The sequence below is a fragment of the Mustelus asterias genome, chromosome 12 (genome assembly GCF_964213995.1).
Source record: "Mustelus asterias chromosome 12, sMusAst1.hap1.1, whole genome shotgun sequence".
In the NCBI taxonomy this organism is placed as follows: Eukaryota; Metazoa; Chordata; class Chondrichthyes; order Carcharhiniformes; family Triakidae; genus Mustelus; species Mustelus asterias.
In genome coordinates, this window is record NC_135812.1 from 86,063,963 (window position 1) to 86,088,194 (window position 24,232).

Below are 24,232 nucleotides of genomic sequence, written 5' to 3' on the forward strand. Positions count from 1 at the left end.
ACACCATCCACCAGGTACACGGTACATACTCTTGCAACTCTTGCCAACGTTGTCTACCTGATACGCTGCGGGAAAGGATGTCCCGAGGCATGGTACATTGGGGAAACCATGCAGACGCTATGACAACGGATGAATGAACACCGCTCGACAATCACCAGGCAAGAGTGTTCTCTTCCTGTTGGGGAACACTTCAGCAGTCACGGGCATTTGGCCTCTGATCTTCAGGTGAGCGTTCTCCAAGGCGGCCTTCACGACACACGACAGCGCAGAGTCGCTGAGCAGAGACTGATAGCCAAGTTCCGCACACATGGGGATGGCCTCAACCGGGATCTTGGGTTCATGTCACACAATCTGTAACCCCCACGACTTGCCTGGACTTGCAAAATCTCACTAACTGTCCTGTCTGGAGACAATACACATCTCTTTAACCTGTGCTTAATGCTCTCTCCACTCACATTGTCTGCACCTTTAAGACTTGATTAGCTGTAAAGACTCACATTCCAATCATTATTCTGTAAATTGAGTTTGTGTCTTTATATGCCCTGTTTGCTGTTTGTGAACAGATCTCCCACTCACTTGACGAAGGAGCAGCGCTCCGAAAGCTGGTGGCGTTTGCTACCAAATAAACCTGTTGGACTTTAACCTGGTGTTGTGAGACTTCTTACTGTGTGAACATCTGTGGAGACAGAATAGAGCCAACAACTGAAGTCTGGATGACTCTGTTCTCGCTAATGTCAGATTAACATTTCAAAGGCTTGGACTGAAGTGTATTTTATAACTCATTGTTATATGTTCTATACCACTGAAACAGTGTAAAAAGAAAACAATTTGTGTTACATTTGAAAATTATATTTGCAGAATTTGTTGGATTCTTAGGTTAATTAAAATTATAGTAAGCATGCTAGTGATTTTACTTACCATTGAAATTATAGCACCTGTATGAAGCAATGATGTGGAATTAAATGCAATCACACAGATGAGCATGATTACAACTATGATGAAATAAACTGGGATATCCACCAGAGCGTAACCACACCAGTACGCAGAAGGAAAGAGGCCAGAAAGCCGGAGTTGAGAGCGAGCTTTAATCTGCAAACAGATAACAGTTATAGAACATTATAATTAATGTGTGTGCATAAATCAAATCCAAGGTGGCAGTAATCAAGTCTGTGCTGAAAACAGAACACTAACAATATTCAGCTGGGTCCCATGACTTGGTATAGTATTTCTTTTTTAGTGTTGCTGTTCCTTTATTCCCTGCACCTTAACACTTAATTATATTGATCCAAAAGCAAATTACTATGGATGCTGGAAATCTGGAATAAAGTAAGAGTTTTAACAACACCAGGTTAAAGTCCAACAGGTTTATTTGGTAGCAAATACCATTAGCTTCCGGAGCGCTGCTCCGAAAGCTAATGGTATTTGCTACCAAATAAACCTGTTGGACTTTAACCTGGTGTTGTTAAAACTCTTACTGTGTTCACCCCAGTCCAACACCGGCATCTCCACATCAATCTGGAATAAAAACAGAAGATACAGGAAATAATCAGTAGGTTAGGCAGCATCTGTAGAAAGAGAAACAGTGTTAACATTTCAGATTGTCAGAGTCTGTAATGGGACGGAAGATAGAAGAAATTAAATGAGAAAAGTGTTGGTGGAGTAGAGTAAGGGAAAGTTATAATGGGACAAGCAAAGGGAAGAAACACAGTCCAGAGGAAGTGTCAATGGCAGAACAGTGAACAGCTGCCATCCAAAAGCAAAAAACAGAGAGAAAAAAAAACAAATTTAAGGCTGGCACGTGCAAAGAAAGAGAAACAAAATTGAAGGGCAAAGATTTTGGTCTGAAATTGGTGAACCCAATTTTGAGTTCAGGAAGCTGTATGGTGCTTAATCAATCCTGTAAATAAACCTGTGCTTTTCTAATATTTTCTTATTTCTCTTGTTGTAATTCACATCATCAATCATTAATCATTGTGCTTGATTAGGTCTGTTGTTGTATCCACAATAATGACTGAGTTTACACTTAAATTATTGCTGTTTTTATGTAATGCCAAGGTGCACAAAATACTTTAAGGGACAGATAGCACTAGAATAGAGAATGAGAAGTTGATAGGTGGAGTCGGAGTGAGGGAGAAAATAATGGAGTAAATCAGGGTTAAACTGCATGCAGGTGAATGCATGGAGTACAGCAAATAGGATTGGTACAGGTTCAGATTGCCTTGCGGAATAATGATGTTGTGGCAATGAGATCAGGCTCAAGTAAGGGTGTGGCTGGATGTTAAATATTCCTGGATAAAAGTGTTCAGAAAAGATAGGAAAGGAAGGAAAAGCGGGAAGAGTAGTAGTATTGGTTAGAGAGCACTTTGCAGTGCTGGAAAAAGAGGATATTACAGAGGGTTCAAGGACAGAATCAATTTGGCTAGAGCCAAGGAACAAAAAGGGTGCAATTACATTGCTTGGTGTAGACTAAAGGCCACCAACTAGTGCAAAGAATGTAGAAGAACAAATCTGCAGGGAAATTACAGAGAGGTGCAAATGTTTTAAGTAGTTATAATGGGGGACTTTAATTACCCAAATATAGACTGGGACAGTGGTAGTGAGGAGGGTAGAGAGGAGCAAGAGTGTGTGTTCAGGACAATTTTCTACAGCAGTACGTGTCCAGTTCAACAAGAAAGGAGCTACTGCTAGACTTAGTTCTTGGAAAATAGGTGGGCCAAGTAGTTCAACTTGCTGGAGTTTTTTGAAGAGATAACAAAGGGGGTTAATGAGGGTAATGCTGTTGATGTGGTATACATGGACTTTCAAAAGGCATTTGATACAGTGTCGCATAACAGAACCATAAGCAAAGTTATAGCTCATGGAATAAAGGGACAGGAGCAATGTGAATACAAAATTGGCTGAATAATAAGAAACAGTGAGTAATGGTTAATGGATATTTTTTGGGCTGGAGGAAGGTTTGTAATGGAGTTCCCCAGGAGGCGGTATTGGGACCCTTGCCTTCCCTGATATATGTTAATGATCTAGATATTGGTGTGTAGGGGGCAATTTCAAAGTTTGTGGATGACAAACCGTGAGGAGGATAATGTAGACCTTCAAAAGAACATGGACAAGTTGGTGGAGTGCTTAGATAGGCGGTGATAAAGTTCAATGCAGTAAAATGTGAGGCAATTCATTTTAGTGGGAAGAACATGGAGACACGGTATAGAATTAAGGGTACAACTGTAAAGGGTGTGCAGGAGCAGAGTGACCTGGGTGTATATGTGCATAAGACAGTCATTGAAGGTGGCAGGACAGGTGGAAAGAGCAGTTAATAAAGTTTATGGTATCATAGGCTTTATGAATAAGGGCGCACAGTACAAGAGGAAGGAGATTATGCCAAACTTGTATAAAACAATAGTTAGACTTCACCTGGAGTATTATGTACAGTTCTTGGCACCACACTTTAGGCAGGATGTGAATGCATTGGAGAGAGTGCAGAAGAGAAGTACAAAATGGTTCCAGGGATGAGAAACCTCAGGTATAAAGATAGAATGGAGAGATCGAGACTGTTTTCCTTGAAAAGGGGAAGGCGAAGAGGAGAATTGATAGACTGTTCAAAATCATGGGGTGCTGCACAGACTAGATAGGGAGAAACTGTTCCCGCTTGTGAAAGAATCAAGAACGAGAGGGCACAGATTTAAAGCGATTTGCAAAAGAAACAAATGCGATGTGAGAAAAACTTTTTCACAGAGTGGTTCAGGTCTGGAATGCACTGCCTGGAAGTGTGGTGGAGGCAAGTTCAATCGAGGTATTCAAGAGGGTATCAGATGATTATTTGCATAGAAACAATGTGCATGGTTACAGACAAAAGACATGGGGAATGGCACTAATTCATATTGCTTATTTGGAGAGCCAGTGCAGACACGACGGGCCGAATCATCTCTTTCTGCACCATAATGATTCTGTGCTGACTAGACAGCTCAAATAAAGTTTTGTAATTTTTCCTACGAATGCCGGTACCCAATATAAAAGAGCAAGATACTATTCAATGTCATTAAGAACTGCACTAACAGATAGATCAAAAGTCTAAAGCTAATTGTTGATAGACATGGAGGGGATTGTCCAGTCTGCTAGCTCCCGGAGAGCATCACAATGGCTTGGAAAATCGGGAGTCGGCAGAAAAACGGCTTCCGCACCGGTTGTGAAATCCGCTGCGACCCTTCCAGACTGTGCTGCTGGCCCTGATCAGGTTCAAATCCTTACAGTGCAGAAAGGGGCCATTCTGCCCATTGAGCCTGCACCAACAACAATCCCATCCAAGCCCTATCTCTGTAACCCCACGTATTTACCCCACTAATCCTCCTGATGCTAAGGGGCAATTTAGCATGGTCAATCAACCTAACCCGCACATCTTTGGACTGTGGGAGGAAACCGGAGCACCCGGAGAAAACCCACGCAGACATGGAGAATTTACAAACTCCACACAGTCCCCCAAGGTCGGAATTGAACCCGGGTCTCTGGTGCTGATGCAGCAGTGCTAACCACTGTGCCACCCATAGCGGGTGAGAACTCGATGCATATTCAAATTCAATACTTTCAATATAATTAGTGGGCTTGAAGCCCGATTCAAATAGCTCTCATTATTCACCCACCTCCCCAGCAGGATCTGACTGGGCGAGCTTTTCTACAGGTCCTCACAAGCAAGGACCTGGCGTGTTGGACCCCGAGGGTTGAGGAAGCACCACCACCTTCAGCAATGAGAGGCATCCTCCACCCCACACTACACAGGCATGAGGTTTATCCGAGCTGACCCCACTCAGGCCCCCTCCCCGCTCAAACCCTCCACTCAGTTTCCCTTCAGGTCACGTCTCGGCAGTGCCAACAGTGAACTGTCCCCGGTACCAACACCGTGGACTTGTGCCTTGAGCCCTGAAGAGGCTTGAGGAGGTAGGTCCATTTGCTGCTGCTGCTAGGCTGCAAAGGACGGGTCCCTCAAGGGTCCTGGGGGTTAGGTGGGCTTGGGCTGGGGGCCAGGGGTTGACCTCGCCACTCTACACCAGGATGGGGATGTTGTGGCTGGACCGACCCTTCTAGCTGTGGCAGGCTTGAAGATCACTCCTAGCATGATGATTTCAGTCAACTGTGAAAATTTTGAAGTGGCCAGGTCACTTTAACCCCCAAAGCCACCGGTCACCTGGCAGGATTTTAAATCTTTGCAGAACTCCAATCCGCAGCACAGATTTTCCTTTCTCCATAACAGAAGCTGCAGATGAGAGCAGACCCCTTTAAAGTCCTCTGACAGAGAGGAGATGTCAATTTCACTGAGGGGGTTCCAGTCTGCACAGCTGTGTACTCAGCCCCAATGTATTCACACAGCTTCGAGTTGAAGCTGCTGTGGCTTCCCAGCAAGCAGAAATAGTTGAAACCCTCTCCATTGCACGTGTAGTCTTTGATCTGTAACAAATTCATCGTGCAGTGCCTCGCAAAAAATTCAACTGCCAGATCAATGGGTTTCCATGATCCTCCAGCCACCTGTGTTTATTTTTTATTTCTCTTCACGGTTGAATGCACTTCAAGTACTCCAATGATATACCCTCCACACTGCCACTTTTGCAAACCAGTTCAAAGTTAAACCACAGTCAAGTGACCTGGCCATTTCAGAACGTGCACAGCTGACAGCCATGAATGCAGAAATTGATCAGGGCTGCCTGAAATCACCATGCCAGGGCTAGAATGGGCAGTGCAGCCACCATCCTGGTGAAGAGTGGTGAGGTCAATCCTTTGGCCCCAGCCCGAGCCCACCCAACCTCAAGACCCTTGAGGGACCCTACCTCTGTAGCCTGGCAGCAGAGGGGAAAATGGTTACTGGACCTATCTCCTTGAGCTCCCAACGGGCCCAAGGTGCCATGCCAGGGTGCCAGAGGGCTTTGCACTATTGGCACTGCCAAGGTGCGTGGCCTGAAGGGGGAGTCTAAGGGGACAGGCAACTGACTGGGGGATCTGACAGGGAAAGGGGCCCCGAGTGGGGAATATGGTGGGGAAGGGTAGCTGAGTGGGAGATCTGAGGGGGAGAGAGGCTGAGAAGGGGGGGTCTAGTCAGGTCACCCTCATGCCTGAATGGTGTGGGGGGTGGGGGAGGTGCTACCCTTTATTTGTGGGTGTGGGGGGGGGGGGGTGTGGGGAGGGGGGAGAACGCCCCTCTTTTGTGGGGGGCCACCATTTACCGATCTCTGAACAGTGGGGCTGGCTGGCGGATTGTCTGCTATGAATAAGTTAGCATCTATCAGGGTGGGAGAATTCCACCTGATAAATGCTGCTAATGCCAGCGGGAATCCTGGAAGGTTTCCCGCTGGCGTGGGCACTTAGTCCCAATTTGGGGAAATCATGACCATAAATTCAGTTTGCTTGACAAAAGGACAACAGTATAAATAACCACAAGCCAAGAGTTAATGCAGCCAGATTTCTATCAGAAAACAGACATTTTAAACATCAGTTCATATTTTTTGACCCATATTAACTGAACTATTTTAGCTAGGTTACAATCACTTCACTTGGATCAAAGTGTAAGCTTAAAAGACTTCTTATTGTGCCCATAACAACAGAAGTGCACTTGTTACAGCATCAGGCTTCTCTCATCAGTGCTCCGGATTACAAGAAAAATCCCTAGCCTCTAACTCTCAATTAATTCAATCTTGTACTGAACAAATACTTGAGAGGCTTTAGATGAAAAGCTATCTCTGGATAATGTGAGTTAATAGGTTGTAATGAACAAAGCATCGTAGCTGTGAGGGACAGCTCGGTGGATAGGATATTGGTATGTAGATAGGCTGGAAAATTGGGCGGGAATCCTGGATTCAGGATTCAATCCTGGACCGGGGAGCGGCGCGGGCTTGGAGGGCCGAAGGGCCTGTTCCTGTGCTGTATTGTTCTTTGTTCTTTTCTTTTATAAGTGAGATACTTATCAAATGCAACCTACCAATAGCTTCTAAAATCCACCATTTCCTTGTTTTCCGACAGCACTTAATAATTACCCGAGATTTGACCTAAAGTCTGTCCCTCACGAGGCCAAGCTAACATACTTTGACATTAATAAATTCAAATCTTCACCTCACGATCTCGTGAATTATCCATGGTGTAGCATCCTGGCAATGCGGCCGATAATAATCCCAACACCGCCAAAGCCATATAAACCTTTTCCTTAAAGTCAGCATCGGTGACTGTCTAAAGAACAAGTGAGAAAAACATTCATATTCAGTTAAGATTGCATTCATACTGCACAATTGTTAATTAGAAATGAATAAATCTTCAAATCTGTATTATGAAGAAGGCTTTACATCTAAAAATATAGAAATACATGATTGGTTAAAGAGGTACTACAATCAGAACCCAGAAACCACTCTCTTATCAACCCAGAATTAGGAATCACCAATTTCTTTGAGGAGACAAGAACATCCCTTGGATATTAGATGATTGAAATACAACATTAAGCACTTGGCCTCTGTGGAAGGCAACAAGAAAAGGAAATAAAAGGAAGAAGAGAACCTGAAACATGTAGGAAGAAAATACCTGTATCCATGACAGTGATCAGAAAGCGAGAGGAAATATGAAAAGGATAGAAGAACGAGAGAATGGACCGGTGTTCACACTGTTGTTGCATAATTTTAAAAAGATTGACTGTTTCATAGCTTATTTGTAATCTACACATTGCAGAGGGAAATGATCAAAGCAAATTCAAACAGTAGTTTCTAAATTATCGAGAATGATTCAATTTCTTCGCAACTCCAATTTAATAATGTGCAGTGCATAGCACAGGAGGGGGCAAGAGCAAGAAATGCTCCGTTAGAATAGAGGGTGGAAAACAAAAGCCATTGTTATGTTAGTCCAAGCAGGATACTGGTAGGACCGGTTCTGTTTGAAGAAACAGAACTTGTGGAGATTGTTATGACAGGGGTAGACATTATTTGATTAAGAATTGAGAGCACATCTAAAGAATCTCATTCCCCTTTCAGGTGTTGTCAATCTGTTAATTAGTTAATTTGTTATATTCAAAATAGTATAACGAGATTCAGCTGGGGGCAGCACTGGGGGTAGTAGTTAGGAGTTAGAAATCTGCACTGCTGCATGATGTGAATAACGCTATTATCAGAGAATCCAGCCCTCTCACGGCGCCTTTCACAAGACACTCTTAAGACTCACCCTCACCTGTGATGTGGCAGGGAGAAGGGAGCCTGCTGGAAAAGTCAGGAAGGTTTTGAACTTGAATCTATAATAATATATAAACAGACTGTGAACTACCTTGTGTTTATAAATTAATAAGAAGCACCTTTTCTGTAATTTGATATATCAGTTGCCTCTCCAGTCATGTTTAGTCCATGTCGTTTTTTTTGTTTGCTACAATAAAAGTCCTAAAATGTGAAATTGTGTTGATTGATTCTCCGTTGGCCGATAGGGAATTTAAATCTTTTTAAAGAAGTTATCAATCTCTATGGGGATCGTGACAATACATAACGCAAAATAAAATCAAATATTTTTACAATCAGCATCACATTAGATCTAGCACTTAACTTACTAAGTGGAATGGTTTGCTCCAGGCTTTAATCCCTCCAGATCCATTTACGCTAATGAGGAGGGCATTACTGATTACGTTGATCAACACTGGTAGTGAGTGAATCACCGTGCTGTTAAACACTGCTGTGAACATGTACTGCTTCTGAACAAGGGCACAGAGACAGAAAAAGATGGTAATGAAACCATTATTCCATAAAAGATTTTCTGTTACATTCTTAACATAATTTTAACTTTACGTTAGTGCAGTAGGATAAATTCTTCAGGAAAAATATTTGCAAAGCAGTGTCATGTTAAAAAGGAATGAACTGTCATTTCTACAATCCCCTCTCTCCCTGCATCCCTGCTCATGAGAATAAAACTGGTTGCATATTAATTTGCTTGGAAGATGGAAATAACTTGCCAATGTTTTACAACCATTTGAAAATATAATTAGAATTAGGTTATAAAACCAATATTTAAACAGAGGTTGATCTAAATTCAGTCTGAAGTTTTGTGATTTTGCTCCCTTCCTCTTCCAATAATTTCATTATCCTTTCTGTTCCTTAAAGCATTAAGTCCTGAGTGAAATATGGTCTCATGGGTGCTAATCATTCTGGTTACTTTGCTGGTGTGCATTCTTCAATAGATGCCTAAAGAGGGAGTATCCATTCATTATTTGACTGCAAGTAAATCTTTTTCTCTTCCAACAGCTGCATGTGTACATCCAACTGTTATATAACTAAGAGTGAGAATTTTAACAAGTCTTCCTCTTCCCAACCTGAGAGCTAAAGATGACTTTAGCATCCCCATCACTGCCCCTACTTGACACCAGCTAAGTCAATACATATTGGATATCACATGTGGCTCACAGAACTCATAACTGACTTAACCAGCTGTGCCTATTTTTATTTGACTTCAGATTCTCTCTGCAAACCAAACATCATTCCCTGACAAAGGGTCCTACTTCAAAGGGTCAGACTTCATTGTTGACCACTATGAATATTGCTTAAGCTATCTGGTAACTTTTGGTGTAAGTGTTACCAAATGACTTGCCTTCAGTACAACACCTCTCCGTTCAAAACCAGACAAGAGTAGAATGTTATTTTAAAAAATAAAGTTGTCCATGAAACAAAACCACTCACTTTAAAAAAAAAGGAACAATTGGAAACTATACTGTTCATTTTTTTAAACCAGGCACCCATCCCAGCATTGGACTAATCAGACAGCTGTTCACTCTATTCTGTCATTTTGCTGGAGGAGCACTTTTCAAACAGCTGATTCTTTTGCTGATCTCAACAAGCCTATGAGTGACCAACAGGGTAAACCCATATCTCACCCGTACTGCTGCACTGTGAAACATCAATAGATCATTTGATAAGTAACCTCAACAGTTGGAAAAAAACACGGAAGGGCCTCTAAAATCAATCCAAACCAAAAATATTAGAAGCAAATGAACCTGGTTGATCTTGTAACATCAATACACTCCACTGTACAGTAACTGAAACAGGACATCATGGAGAAGCAATTCTGGTCATGAAATAGAACAAATATATGGGGCTCATCTCAAGACAAATATATATCTATACTGAAGTTCCACCTTTAATATATATATTAGGGGAATGGAAGCAAGGGGAGATATATATTCAGGTAACTCAATGTTCTCACTCAAAAGGACATTATGGTCACAATATGTTTATTCCAGTAAGGACAGGGCAGCTTTTGAATTTTCTCTTTCATATTCACACTCAGTAAATGTCATTTGTATTTCTAATCTACTTCCTAATTAGACTTAATATCTGGCAGACAAAAATAAAAACAAGTTTTGTTCAGTTTGAAGTAGAGATACAAAAAGCAAATGCTGGATTTGATTCTTTATATCTTCCACACAATGTCCGCAGGCTAAATATAATTACAACTGATAACAAATGGACAAGCAACTAAGAGTTTTGTTCCAGAACTCCCCAAACTCCTATCTTTTGAGTGCTCACCCTTTACATTAATTTGCCTCAATCAGGCACACTTCATTAATAATATAACTAGGTGGCAGTCATGGAATTGAATGATCTTTCCAGAATGGAAGGGAAAGTACATACGAACATACAAATTAAAAGCATGAGTAAGTCATTTAGCCCCTCGAGCCTGCTCCGCCATCCAATAAGATTAGGGGGGCACAGAGGTTTACACTGCTGCCTCACAGAGCTAGAAACTCAGGTTCAATTTCAGCCTTGGGTGACTGTGTGTGCGGACATTGTACATTCTCCCCGTGCCTGTGTGGGTTTCCTCCAGGTGCTCTGGTTTCCTCCCACAGTCCAAAGAGGTACAGGCTAGGCAGACTGGCCATCCAAAATTGACCCTTAGTGTCCCAAGATGTGTAGGTTAGGGGGATTAGTGGGGTAAATATGTGGGGTTACGGAGATAGGGCCTGGGTGGGATGCTCAGTCACATAGTTGGTGCAGATTCAATGGACCAAATGGCCTCCTCCTGCACTGTAGGCGTTCTATGATTTGACTGTGGCCTGATTACCACCATTCTGCCTACCCCTGATACCCTTTGACTCCCTTCAGCTTTAAAAATATTCAATGATCCTGCTTCTACCACTTTCTGGGAAAGAGAGTTCGACACACTCATGACCATCAGAAAAGGATTTTCTCATCATCTTCAGCTTAAATGGGAGACCCCTCATTTTAAATTATGTTCCTGAGTTCTGGTCTTTCACACACGGGAAAACATCCTTTCAGCATCCACTCCATCAAGCCCCCAAATGATCTTATATTGTTTCAATAACATTACCAATCATTCTTCTAAACTCTGATACAGGCCCAACCTATCCAACCTTTCCTCACAAAATAACCACCTCATCCCAGGAATAAATCAAGGGAACCTTCTCTGAACTGCTTCTAATACAATTATATCCTTTCTTAAGTAAGGAGACCAGAACTGTGCACAGTACTCTCAATGCGATCCCGGCCATGCCCTTTACAACTGCTGCAAAATATCCTTAGCTTTATATTCCATTCCCCTTATAACAAATTACAACATCCCATTTTCCTTCCTAGTCACTTGCTGTGTCTGCAGACAAACTGTGTGTGCTTCATGTATCTGGACACCCAAATCCCTCTGTACCACAGAGATCTGCAATCTCTCTCCACTTAGATAATATGCTGCTTTTCCATTCTTCCTGCCAAAGTGAACACATTCATATTTTTCCACATTATCCTCCATCTGCCAAAATTTTGCCCACTTACTTAACTTATCTATATTTCTTTTGCGACCGCTTTATATCCTCTTCAAAACTTACTTTCTTATCTATCTTTGTGTCATCAACAAACATAGCAGGTATACAATATACAATCAATATATACAATCAATAGTCGAGACCCCAGCACTGTTCCCAGTGGCACTCCAATTGTTACATCTTATCGACACAAAAATGACCCATTTATGCCTACTCTATTTCCTGTTAGCTAATCAATCTTCTATCCTCGTTAGAGGTTCTTTTTCTTCCTATTTAAAAATGACCTTTATCAGTTATACTTCACTTCAAACCCACGTTAGGCACAATTAATCATGGGTTAAATTGTGGCCTTTTCTGGCTAGACAACAAATAATGATAGAAAGCCTGCAGAAAACAGGAAATTACAATAATAAAATATCTTCCAGCAGCGCCTCTTTTAAATACATGTAAATTTTGATTCAAATACATGCTGAGTTGTTCACAAGGGTTATATTCAAATCTGTTACCTCTTCTGACAGCGACACATTTAGTGCCGCATTGTGTGGAGCGGCATCTGTGAACTCACTTTCATTGAACAGCTCCACTTTCATTCCCTGAGCTTCCAAAGCATGGATAAGTTTATCAATACGACTGCCTGAGTTGAAATGAAATATAAAACAAAAACAAAGCACATGAACAATAATTTCTTATTAATTGCTTAGAAACATATGTACATATTTGAAAGTGACACTTCATTTTGAAATCTTAAATAAAGTTTCATATGCTTGCTCCTTAAGGTGTTGGTAATGATCAAAGGCATACCTGCTACTTCTGAGTGCATTTTTTAAAAGGTAAAAGCATTTTTGTAAAAATTTTCTTTCTCACATTGCATTCAGATCTGGGAACATCTTTTATTCCTTACAGACCCTTATACAGGTGGCACAGTGGTTAGCACTGCTGCCTCACAGCACCAAGGACCCCGGGTTCAATTCCTGGCTTGGGTCAGTGTCTGTGCGGAGTCTGCATGTTCTCCCTGTGTCCGTGTGGGTTTCCTCCGGGTGCTCCAGTTTCCCCCCACAGTCTGAAAGATGTGCTGGTTAGGTGCATTAACCCGAATAGAGCCAGAGTGTGGCGACTAGGGGAATTTCAGAATAACTTCATTGCAGTGTTAATGTAAGCCTTACTTGTGACTAATAAACTTTACAAGCATAACTATTAGTGTATATAAATTCAAAGCATGAGATGCCAGAGGAAAGGGGTATTTCTGCAGCAAAGGAACAAGCTAAGAAATCTTGATATGATTGCCTTGAAATAAATTGATGCTCTGCTGCATTACAAGGCTATTTAAAAATACATGGAAGCTGAGCAATGAAGAAAAGGGCTGCTAACAGTGGCATGCAATGGTAAGTTAATATGAGTAGTTCAGACTTGTTTTGTTTGAGGATCAGTTCAATTAATTATTTGGTTATTGTAAGCTTTCCACAATGAATTGTATTCCACTTATGTCTCACCTGTAGAATTTTTCAGAAGGAGACTAGTGGCATATTTGTGGGGCTTTTGCCTTTGGTGGAGTAGAATTAACTCCGGGGATAGTTCCACTGCAACATCCTTTCGACTAAGCGTACCGTTTAATAAAGCCATCATAACCACAATGGATATCAAAATGCCGATAATGTAAATGCTGTGAAGTATTGAAAAAATGTTATTCAAAAATTATTCTAAAGGCAAATTTCCACTTAACAGTAAGCTTGATATCAGGTACTTTGATAAAGTCCTAGGATGTTTATGATAGTGAAGGGTACACAAATAGTTTTAACTCTACATAAACTCCAGTAGCCCAAGTGGACATTGGACAAGTGAACAGAGATAACAACTGGAAATTTGTTTAATTTGCAACACTGCAGCTGCTGATATTAGCACAGTACCAGTGAGCACAAAATGATCAAGTGAGATAGCAGGAAAATAGATTTGGTAAATGTCTATGAATAATTCTCCTTCCCTCTCCCAAAAGATGGAAAAGAGACAAGAAAAGGTATGATCCAGCAAGATCAGATAAAACTGGATTGATGAATTTGAAAAGATCACAGTTAATAATAAAAAACAGACACACCATTGGGAGATAGTCCCCATGCCGTTAGTTGTGTGCATTCAGCTATACTGGAAACAAGCCAACTTAAGTAGAACACGACACAATGTGTAGAAACATGAGTGGGGGCAAAGTCTATAGAAATGAACTGCAGGCACAGAAGAAAGTACAATAACTTATCAAATGTTCTGGCATACCCTTTTATTTTGATGTAATGATCTACTGAAAGTAATTTTATTTTCCTATTTCTTTAATGCTAAGAACCATGCCATTACCCATTAATAAATTAGAAAGCTGCACGTCTTTATTGAAAATTTCAAGTCCATCACTGATCCAAATGGCAGACAATGACACAAGAACACAATGACAATTTAGTTCAATGTCTAGTTATTCATTAAATTATGTTTAGCTGAATAACCTCCTTTGATTGTGGGCCACATTTTTCAGCTCCTTTTTTCTGCTTCAATGCAAATAATTTTGCACATTTGATCCAGTTGCCCTTCATGATTTAAAAGCTCAGATTACGTTTTCTTGAGCTTTTTTCCCATCTAAATAATAACATATTTAGCTCCTTACACTTTTTTTCAATGCATATCAATTTAGGAACTAGTTACTGAACTACCATAGCTGTTCTTCTTTGAAACCTTTCCAGTGCCAATGTTCAATTATGGACCACAACAGTCCTTATGAACGGATGAAAATATAAATACTCCATGTGAAACGACAGCAGGAGGGCGACATTAAATGATGATGGCGAGAACAACAATAACCAATGCCCTAGGATAATAGATTCTCCCATTATACTTACATATAAAGGAGTGTACTGCGTTCTCGACTGAAATTCATTAAGCGCAACCAGGCTATGGTGCGGAACTGCTGTTGCCACAGAGCAGTGCCAGTCAACACCGCTGAATTAGTTTCCGGAAAGGTTAGGAGTTGATGATCAATGCAGTCAATGCAAATATCTTCCTCATTTGCAATTACATCCGGTGCTGGATCCTCGGTAAAAACACTGTAATCTGAAAGAAAACAGAAATTTCAAATAAGAATCAAGACACAGATAAATATAGATTCTTGCCTTTACTAGTTGTTTAATTTCAGCTGAAGGAAATGAATGGGAAAAAAAATGTCTGCATGGAGCCCAGAGTGATGAAAATAATACTTCTACAGATGAAACTACGGTCGTCCAGCGCTCTTAATGCAAAGTGTACTGGCCTGTTCGATCTATTTCTGATTCGGCCTCCAATTTCAGGAAAACCTCTTCCAAGGATGTCATGGAAACCCCATAGCTGTCGATTCCGAGATTGGAACGGCTGTCCAAATCTTCAAAGAGACCTGAAAAGGATGAATGTTAACAATGGTCAGTCCTGCAATAAGAACACCAGGACAAAGTCAAGTTTAGAGAGAGAAAAGATGCCATCCAACCATTGGAATATTCCATTTTTTTTTCAGAACAACAACAGCTACATGCTCTCTGTGTCATTACTAATACAGTAAGAAGTCTCACAACACCAGGTTAAAGTCCAACAGGTTTATTTGGTGGCCACAAGCCACTAGCTTTTGGAGCGTTGCCCCTTCATCAGGTAAGCGGGAGTTCTGTTCACAAACAGGGCATATAAAGACACAAACTCAATTTATAAAATAATGGTTGGAATGCGAGTCTTTACAGGGAATCAAGTCTTAAAGGTACAGACAATGAGAGTGGAGAGAGGGTTCTTTGTACAATGGGTTTCAGGATGCCCTCGATGTAGCCGGAGAGGTCCTCGCACAGGGTCCCATTGCCCGATACGATGGGACGGCCGGGTGTGTTTGCCTTGTGTATCTTCGGGAGGCAGTAAAGATCTCCAACGCGGGGAGTACGTGGGATGAAAGCACGGAGGGTGCTCTGAAGGTCTGGATCAAAGGTCTTGATCAGTCTGTTGAGTTGACGGGTGTGTTCTTTGGTCGGATCTGCAGGTAACTGTCTGTAGTGTTCTCGGAAGTGAGCAAAGTCTGATAGCCAAGTTCCGAACACATGAGGACGGCCTCAACCGGGATCTTGGGTTCATGTCACACTATCTGTAACCCCCACGACTTGCCTGGGCTTGCCAAGTCTCACTAACTGTCCTGGCTGGAGACAATGCACATCTCTTTAACCTGTGCTGAACCCTCTCTCCACTCACATTGTATGTACCTTTAAGACTTGATTACCTGTAAAGACTCGCATTCCAACCATTATTTTGTAAATTGAGTTTGTGTCTTTATATGCCCTGTTTGTGAACAGAACTCCCACTCACCTGATGAAGGAGCAGCGCTCGGAAAGCTAGTGACTTGTGCTACCAAATAAACCTGTTGGACTTTAACCTGGTGTTGTGAGACTTCTTGCTGTGTTTTCCCCAGTCCAACGCTGGCATGTCCACATCACTATTACTAATAAACATACTTGTTAAAGGTACCAGAACTAGGAAATTGAGTACCTGCAAATTTGTTAACATCCTGAAGAGGTAAAGTGTATGCCAGATCCAGATCATGCAATTGTGAAAACTCAGCATCTGGTATGTGGTATTTGACCAAAGATGTCACCTTTTCAGGGTAGCAGGACTCATTTACAGACATTCTGTTCAAAATCAAAAATAAAGGTAAAAATCAATATAACCAGATACTAACTGCAGACAGAGATACATGAAGATGTTCCGAGTGGCCCAGGCTTTCTTAGAACATTGTGATTGACAATTCAGGTCATAAATTACACTGTTCTGCACCTCAAACATCACATTGCAAATTTGTGCAAAATTTCCTATAAAAATAATTTGAATACACCAAAGTGAGCATATTAGAAAAGGACCCCGGGAGCGGTGCTGCCAACGAAACACCCAAAAATGTTCACATCCCAGTTGTTGGATAGAATTTTTTTCTGATGTCATTTTTTTTTGATGAAAGCTATTTTTGGGTACATTTTTCATTATTAAACTGTACAAAGGCCTCACTTGCAGCACTGTTAACAATTCTGGATTCCACACTTTAGGAGACGACTCAAAACAGAAAGGGTCCAGATAAAGTTTGCTTAGATGTTAGAAGGGATGAAGGACTTCAGTTATGGAGAGTTTGGAAAGGTCAGGACTGTTCTCCTTGGAATAGAAAGGTTAGGAGGATTTCAAGGTAATGAGAGGTTTTAATAATGTGTGGATTGATAACTAAGAGCCATAGATTAATAATTATTGGCTAAAGATGTAAAAAGGGAAAGGAAATTATTTTCCACTTAGATTTGTTAAGATCTGGAATACCGAAAAGGTGGTGGAAGCTAATTCCAGAAATAATTTTAAAAAGGAAGTGGATAGGTCTTTGTACGAAGAACTTACAGGCCTATGGGCAAAAAATTGGGAACAAAGCAGTTCTGCTTTCAAAGTGTGGGCACAGGGCAAAATGGCCCCCTTCTGTGCTGTAGCTTCCTATGATTCTGTGTTGGTTGTTGACGAAGTTCAATTGCACTTTTTTACTGAATCAAAGTGTTATTCTTTGTTACCTTACCTGTCAGTCATTAAATCTGTAGCTCCACATGGATTAAGTATACAACACAATTGCTTCAGGCTTCCTCTTGCTACTTTCATTCAACAGATTTGAAGTGTGGTACGAAGGTTGGGGCTATCACTGGCTGAACTCCAATGCTACCAGCTGCAGTTGGGCTGTCTGGTGGCTGTGGCATGGATTCCTTTGAGGAACTACTACCTCTTGAGCTGTGAATATGCGGTTTGAAATCCTCTGGATCCATGGGGATTTTACCAGCCAAATCGAGGCTGAGATTTTTCCATAAGATGAAACTGTGCAGTGGGCAGCATATCACTACAATCATTGTCGCTTTGTAGGGGTGTAGTGTTGGAACTTAACCTTGACCTGTCCAGGCACCTGAAGAATACTTTCAGCAGCACTAAAAGCCTGTCTACATCAGCCAGGTCACTAAATATGTGCACTGTTGGTGACATAGAGCGGTGTTATTAGCCATGGTTTCAGGGTGATATAAACCCATTTCCATCAGGATATGTCTGCCTCCTTGTCCCTCCCTGCTGAATAATTTGTAGATGGCAGACTGACAATGCAGCTTCCTCAATGGTGTTCACATGCAGGTTAGAATCATAGAATCCCTACAGTGCAGAAGGAGGCCATTCGGTCCATCGAGTCTGCACCAACCACAATCCCACCCAGATCCTATTCCAGTAACCCTGCACATTTACCCTGCTAATTCTCTGACACTAGGGTCAATTTATCATGGCCAATCAACCTAACCCGCACATCTTTGGACTGTGGGTGAAAACTGGAGCACCCGGAGGAAACCCACGCAGACATGGGAGAATGTGCAAACTTCAAACAGACAGTGACCCGAGGCCGGAATTGGCACTGTGAGGCAGCATTGCTAACCACTGTGCCACAGTGCCACCTTGGGCATTGCAGATAATTTGCACTCTTAGCAAGTGAATCCCAGTCCTGTTAATAAAAATGATAGTACTGAAGGCTCCACCTGAAGAACCTATGTGGGTAGCGCTGCTAAACACCTATACAAGCAGGTGGAGGTAGATGATCCTATTTCCTTTCTCTGCAGAGAATAGCCACATTTGATGAAGTCAATGCCCTGTGGAAGAAGGTGTCTGTCATCTACAAATACAGACCCTTGTAGCTCCCCAACTAGTGTTACAGAGATGGTCACCTTTATCTGGGGAAATGGCTTCGAAGTCTGGGATCTTTTCCAGATGCTGGAAACCTGAATTTCAACCCTATATAATGATTTCCTGGGGTTGACCAATTTAGAAGCAACTCAAGCCAGTCTGAACTTGTAACTCACACTTCTTACACTGAAGTAATTCCAGGATGCTCCTATGGTTGATGTCAATGAAGTGATCTACAATGGAATGAAGCTCCATTAAAGAGTTCCAAGGTCAACAATTGATTCTTCAAGTACTCCTTACAAATCAACTTTTTTTCTGATTTTTTTTCCCTTTTGCATCGTATCCATCTTTTCTATTAACTAGTTTAATTATTTTAAAATAATATGCCCTAGTTTAGTTAACTTTATAAAAGCTTATTCCAATGTCATACAGATTTTCCTAGGATTGGGCAACTTGGAATATTTCTAAAAACCAGTTCAAAGTCGCAGCCTGTGCTTTGTACAAAATAACCATTATTATTATTACACACACTCAACTTCCTTGCCTTTGGTACTCTTGTGCAATTTAGGAATGGGATCAACAGTTACAAAATGTGGTCACTGAGCTGACAAACCCAATCTTTGATGCCAGTCTTGTGAAGTTCAGCACTGTAAAAACTGGCAACTCTCACACAACCTTGTCAAACGTCTGATGATTTTCAAAATAGGCAGCATTATGGTTCAATTATATTATTTTGTCTGAAGCCCTGGGAGTATAATTTTTTGATTTGATTTATTGTCACATGTATTAGTATACAGTGAAAAGTATTGTTCCTTGCATGCTATACTGACAAAACATACTATTCATAGAGAAGGAGAGAGTGCAGAAATTAGTGTTACAATCATAGCTAGGGTGTAGAGAAAGATCAACTTAAGTGTTAAAAGAGTTAGAGTGAAGTTTTAGAAGCATAGAACAAGAGTAAAAGATAGAATTAGAAGTTATGCTGGGCACAGCTTGCAAGATGGCCCCATGCTCCAGGCCATCTTGAGTTGTCACAAGAGGACATTGCAGCACTGATGAGTTCATGTTTCAGAGCAGAACTGAATTTGATGACCCATTAACTGATTTGAGGAAGCAGGGGAGCTGCAGAAGGACTTGGACAGGCTAGGAGAATGGGCAAAGAAGTGGCAGATGGAATACAATGTGAAAAAGTATGAGGTTATTGGGAGGAGGAATAGAAACATAGACTATTTTCTAAATGGGAAAATGCTTAGGAAATCAGAAACACAAAGGGACTTGGGAGTCATTGTTCAAGATTCTCTTAAGGTTAACGTGCAGGTTCAGCCGGCAGTTAGGAAGGCAAATGCAATGTTAGCATTCATGTCGAGAGGGCTAGAGTACAAGAGCAGGGATGTAGTTCTGAGGCTGTAGAAGGCTTTGGTCAGACCCCATTTGGAGTATTGTAAGCAGTTTTGGGCCCCATATCTAAGGAAGGATGTGCTGGTCTTGGGAAGGGTTCAGAGGAGGTTCACAAGAATGATCCCTGGAATGAAGAGCTTGTCGTATGAGGAACGGTTGAGGACTCTGGGTCTGTACTCATTGGAGCTTAGAAGGATGAGGGGGGAATCTTATTGAAACTTACAGGATACTGCGAGGCCTGGATAGAGTGGACGTGGAAAGGATGCTTCCACTAATAGGAAAAACTAGAACCAGAGGGCACAACCTCAGGCTAAAGGGACGATCCTTTAAAACAGAGATGAGAAGGAATTTCTTCAGCCAGAGAGTGGTGAATCTGTGGAACTCTTTGCTGCAGAAGACTGTGGAGGCCAGGTCATTGAGTGTCTTTAAGACAGAGATAGATAGGTTCTTGATTAATAAGGGGATCGGGGTTATGGGGAATAGGCAGGAGAATGGGGATGAGAAAAATATCAGCCATGATTGAATGGCGGAGCAGACCCGATGGGCCGAGTGGCCTAATTCTGTTCCCATGTCTTATGGTCTTATTTGTGCTGCCATAATTGCATGGAATGAATCAAGCACAAAAACCACGGGAATGTGAAAATTCACTCAAAGTCCAGCAATATTTTGGTCATATACATAAGCACTGGGTCAAATTCTAATGACCGACATTATACAGCAGAGGGTATTTCATATCGAGTCCCCACAAAATTTCATGCAAAATGCATATAAAATACTTTACCTGAGGTTGTAACCCACACCAAATTTTGTTTTCAGGAACAGAGATGAGCCAACACATTTGAGCTGTCCTTGTGAGATGACAGCTTTACGATCTACACCAAGACAAACAAACAAATACAATATATCAATTCCAATAAGTTGAATGGTAAACTCTTACACCAATTGTAATGCCAAAAAAGACATGGTTTGCTGTTATTAAATCTTAGTTTACAGGATGAAACATAACATTGAAGGAGTCAAACCAGAGTTCAGAGAAAATTAGTATTTAAAAGGAATAAATTCCTTCCACTTAGTAAGGAAGTTAAAACTAGAGGACACAGCCTCAAAATAAAGGGGGGTCGGTTTAAGACAGAGTTGAGGAGGAACTTCTTCTCCCAGAGGGTGGTGAATCTCTGGAATTCTCTGCCCACTGAGGTGGTGGAGGCTACCTCGCTGAATATGTTTAAAGCGCGGATGGATGGATTCCTGAGCGGTAAGGGAATTAAGGGTTATGGGGATCAGGCGGGTAAGTGGTACTGATCCACGTCAGATCAGTCATGATCTTATTGAATGGCGGGGTAGGCTCGAGGGGCTAGATGGCCTACTCCTGCTCCTATTTCTTATGTTCTTATGTTCTTAATAAGACATTAAAGAAAGCAAAAGACCGCAGTTTATAATTTCATTGCACTACTAAGCCATTTTACAAGTTTTTAAAAAAAAAAATGTTTCTTTCACCAGCCGCAGAAAGAGATTTAGAAAGAAAATTCAATTTTGAGGGAACTTGGGCTTCTTTGTAAATAGAGAAACTGAGAGTATTATAATTTTACTAGAACCAGTCCCATTATCAGCACGAACCTGCCAAAATATCAGCTTCATCTATAAAGTGAGTGGTCAACAGTATCACCCTTCCTGCTTTCCTCTTTTTCAACAAGGACCACACCTGCTGTCGAGAACAAGGGTCCATCCCAGCAGTTGGTTCGTCAAGGAGTAAAACCTTTTCAGAAAAATAGAGCGAGAGATATTACACAGTAACTAAATTTTTAAAAATCAGGAATGGCTTTCTGACAGAGAAAATGGTACATCTTTACATTGTGTTTACATTCTTGATGTAAGCAATGCTTGAATCTTAAAGATATTGTTAAAGTATATTAATAATTCTGAACTCATCTGTTAAGTAAACGGAAAAAATAAGTTTTATTTTATTATGGCAAGACTTCTTAAAAATAAAATAACCCGACCAGTGAAGTATTTAAAATAAAAAACCATCAATGTTTCAGTGGCAAACAAAACACGAAGAAACTTAATCAAGAAAACAAAAGGAATGTAGCATAGGGATATGGAACTATTTCTGCATACAAAATATCAAGCCAAAACTTCAGTGTAAATGCATGTCTTGGCAATGATCAGTAGTTATGTACAATCAAGTTAAAAAAAAAACTACTGCTTCGATAATTGGGGTTATGGGGAATTGATTGCATTTTCTACAATTTGGGATTGATCTTTCAGAAGTGTTTATCCCGGCAGATACAAAAGTTAGCATTTTGTTTTTTCATTGGGGAATACAGGTAGGCACATCAAAAGGATGGAAAACCAACTGCATCATCAACACTTTCCTGCAGGATCTTAATCGTTTCAGTTTAGGTCTGTGTGAGTTGATGCATCTTTTTCAAATTATGAAAAGGGAGATACAATATATGAAACTATCGAAAGTAATTATAATTGTCTATTCACCTTAGGATCTCCCAAAATTGCCATTCCCATTGAGAGCTTCCTTTTTTGGCCACCACTGAGCTTTTCTGCACGAACATCCATAATTGCTTCCATATCCAGTTCCTTTATGACGCTCAGCACCTGAAGAAAGCAAAGCGAAAAGGTTAAGTTTCAACAAAATCTGGTTTGGCTTTCAAAATCATTTTTTAAGAAATGCATACAAAATTACTAACCAAAAATCACTCTTTATACAGACCAGCAGTACAATGTTGGCCACATGAAGCCAATTACTTTCTAAATGCTCTTTGTTTTACACCAGGACAATATTTATAACACATAACCCCCTATCCCTACTTCCAATATCTTTATCTAGCTTCCCCATAACATCCAAAACTACCAGCTTTTTTAGGACAAACTGCCTTTTAGGCTAGCTTGCTGAGAAAGTTGAAATGGAGTACACGTGCTGGCGAATTCCACATTTTCACCGCTTGCACAGCAAGCTTCTTCCGAATTCCCCATTTGATTTCTGACAGTATATTGATTGTCTGCAATTTTTAAAAATACTTTTCCAATTCAATCAAATCAAATCAAATTCAGAGTCTCAACAAGTTGAGACATTTCCGATCCAGGCTGACAAGACAGGGCAAGCAACCAAACTACCCTGTCCTGGGCCCGATCTACATGAGCCAAGCTGATTGGAGAAGGGGGAGGTTCCTCCTCCAAGACTTGGGCTCATTTGCATCTTAGCCAAAAGGCCGAGATGCCGCTTTTAAAAATTGCTTCATATGAAACATATGAAGCTTCAATGTAACCTAATGACCTCAACCAAGCGCAGCATCCTCTCCATACTACACTTGATCTTAGCCAAAAGGCAATTTTACTCTTCCCATTCGGGGAAAAACTCTCCCCAAAAGAAAGCACGGGCTTGGTGCTTCTCCTGTTTCCAAGCCCATTTTCCCCCCACTCTTTGTGAATCTTGCCAAGTGCAAATTAGGTGTCAGAATTCTCTACTTAACAACACTGGCTTCAAAAGTACTTCAGCAGCTGAAAAGCACTTCTGTGAAGTTACTCCGTAAATGCAAGATTGTTTCTATTTAAAATTTTTACAAAACATTCTTGGACACGCAAGATAGGTGGCCAACAGGCAATACAAATTCAAAATCAATTTCAAAGCCAGTTGCATCAACAAGGCACTCAACTAACAACTGTGTTACTTCTGGGAGAAAATAATCTGAAAACTAGCTATACTTAGGACATGGCTTGAAAAAGAATGCCTGTATTTCTGAACTACTACTCATAATTATTCGGATTATCTATACCACTTCTCTACAATTCTTGTATCATTGCCAAGAATTGGTTTTACCAATGAGGAGAACTTTAGTTATTTTGTTTCCTGCTGTATGCAATTACATATTTACTTTTCAGTTTGCCTTTGATTTGCAGTGTCGAAAAAACAGAGGGAGTTTTAAGTGATCTATATTTGTATTGATAAATATTAGAAATTAGGTATATATTTAAGTGGGTTTAATTTAGCGTTTCTGTGCAAGAAGACGAAAACTCGAGTTAGATTCATGTTGGACAAAGTTGTTGGCATGTATGGATGTATTTGGTTTCAGTTAAAATTGTGTTTCTCTTGTGCTGAGAGAGTTTACGGTATGAAAAGTAAACATGAGGTTGGAGAAATAATGAGCTGTTGCTTAGCAATCAAGGGCACCTTTAGGGTAGAAAGGCTTTTTGAGTTTAGTTTTAACTGAATTCATAGCAGTTGGTTATAGGAAGCTAGAGAGGAGACATCTCTCTCAGCTTTGCTGGAAGAAATGCATATCATGGGGTAATGGTTAAGAAAACCAGTGTCAGAAATCAAAAGGACAGCTAGTTAAGGAAAGTAGTGAAATGAAGTGA

General features: G+C 40.9%; 1 protein-coding gene across 5 annotated transcripts in view; it reads right to left on the reverse strand.

The window, feature by feature from the left end:
• The window catches only part of abca5 (ATP-binding cassette, sub-family A (ABC1), member 5), a 113,690-nt gene that overhangs the window by 37,389 nt on the left and 52,069 nt on the right, over window positions 1–24,232 (reverse strand). For all 5 annotated transcript variants that reach the window (XM_078225551.1, XM_078225549.1, XM_078225550.1 and 2 more), the window contains 11 exons: window positions 22,352–22,471; window positions 21,476–21,614; window positions 20,643–20,733; window positions 16,283–16,422; window positions 15,042–15,161; window positions 14,635–14,845; window positions 13,252–13,421; window positions 12,268–12,395; window positions 8,549–8,689; window positions 7,087–7,200; window positions 919–1,089 (listed from right to left, as the gene is read on the reverse strand). In XM_078225551.1, coding sequence (XP_078081677.1) covers window positions 919–1,089; window positions 7,087–7,200; window positions 8,549–8,689; window positions 12,268–12,395; window positions 13,252–13,421; window positions 14,635–14,845; window positions 15,042–15,161; window positions 16,283–16,422; window positions 20,643–20,733; window positions 21,476–21,614; window positions 22,352–22,471 — 1,545 coding nt within the window. The remainder of the gene's footprint in view (window positions 1–918; window positions 1,090–7,086; window positions 7,201–8,548; window positions 8,690–12,267; window positions 12,396–13,251; window positions 13,422–14,634; window positions 14,846–15,041; window positions 15,162–16,282; window positions 16,423–20,642; window positions 20,734–21,475; window positions 21,615–22,351; window positions 22,472–24,232) is intronic.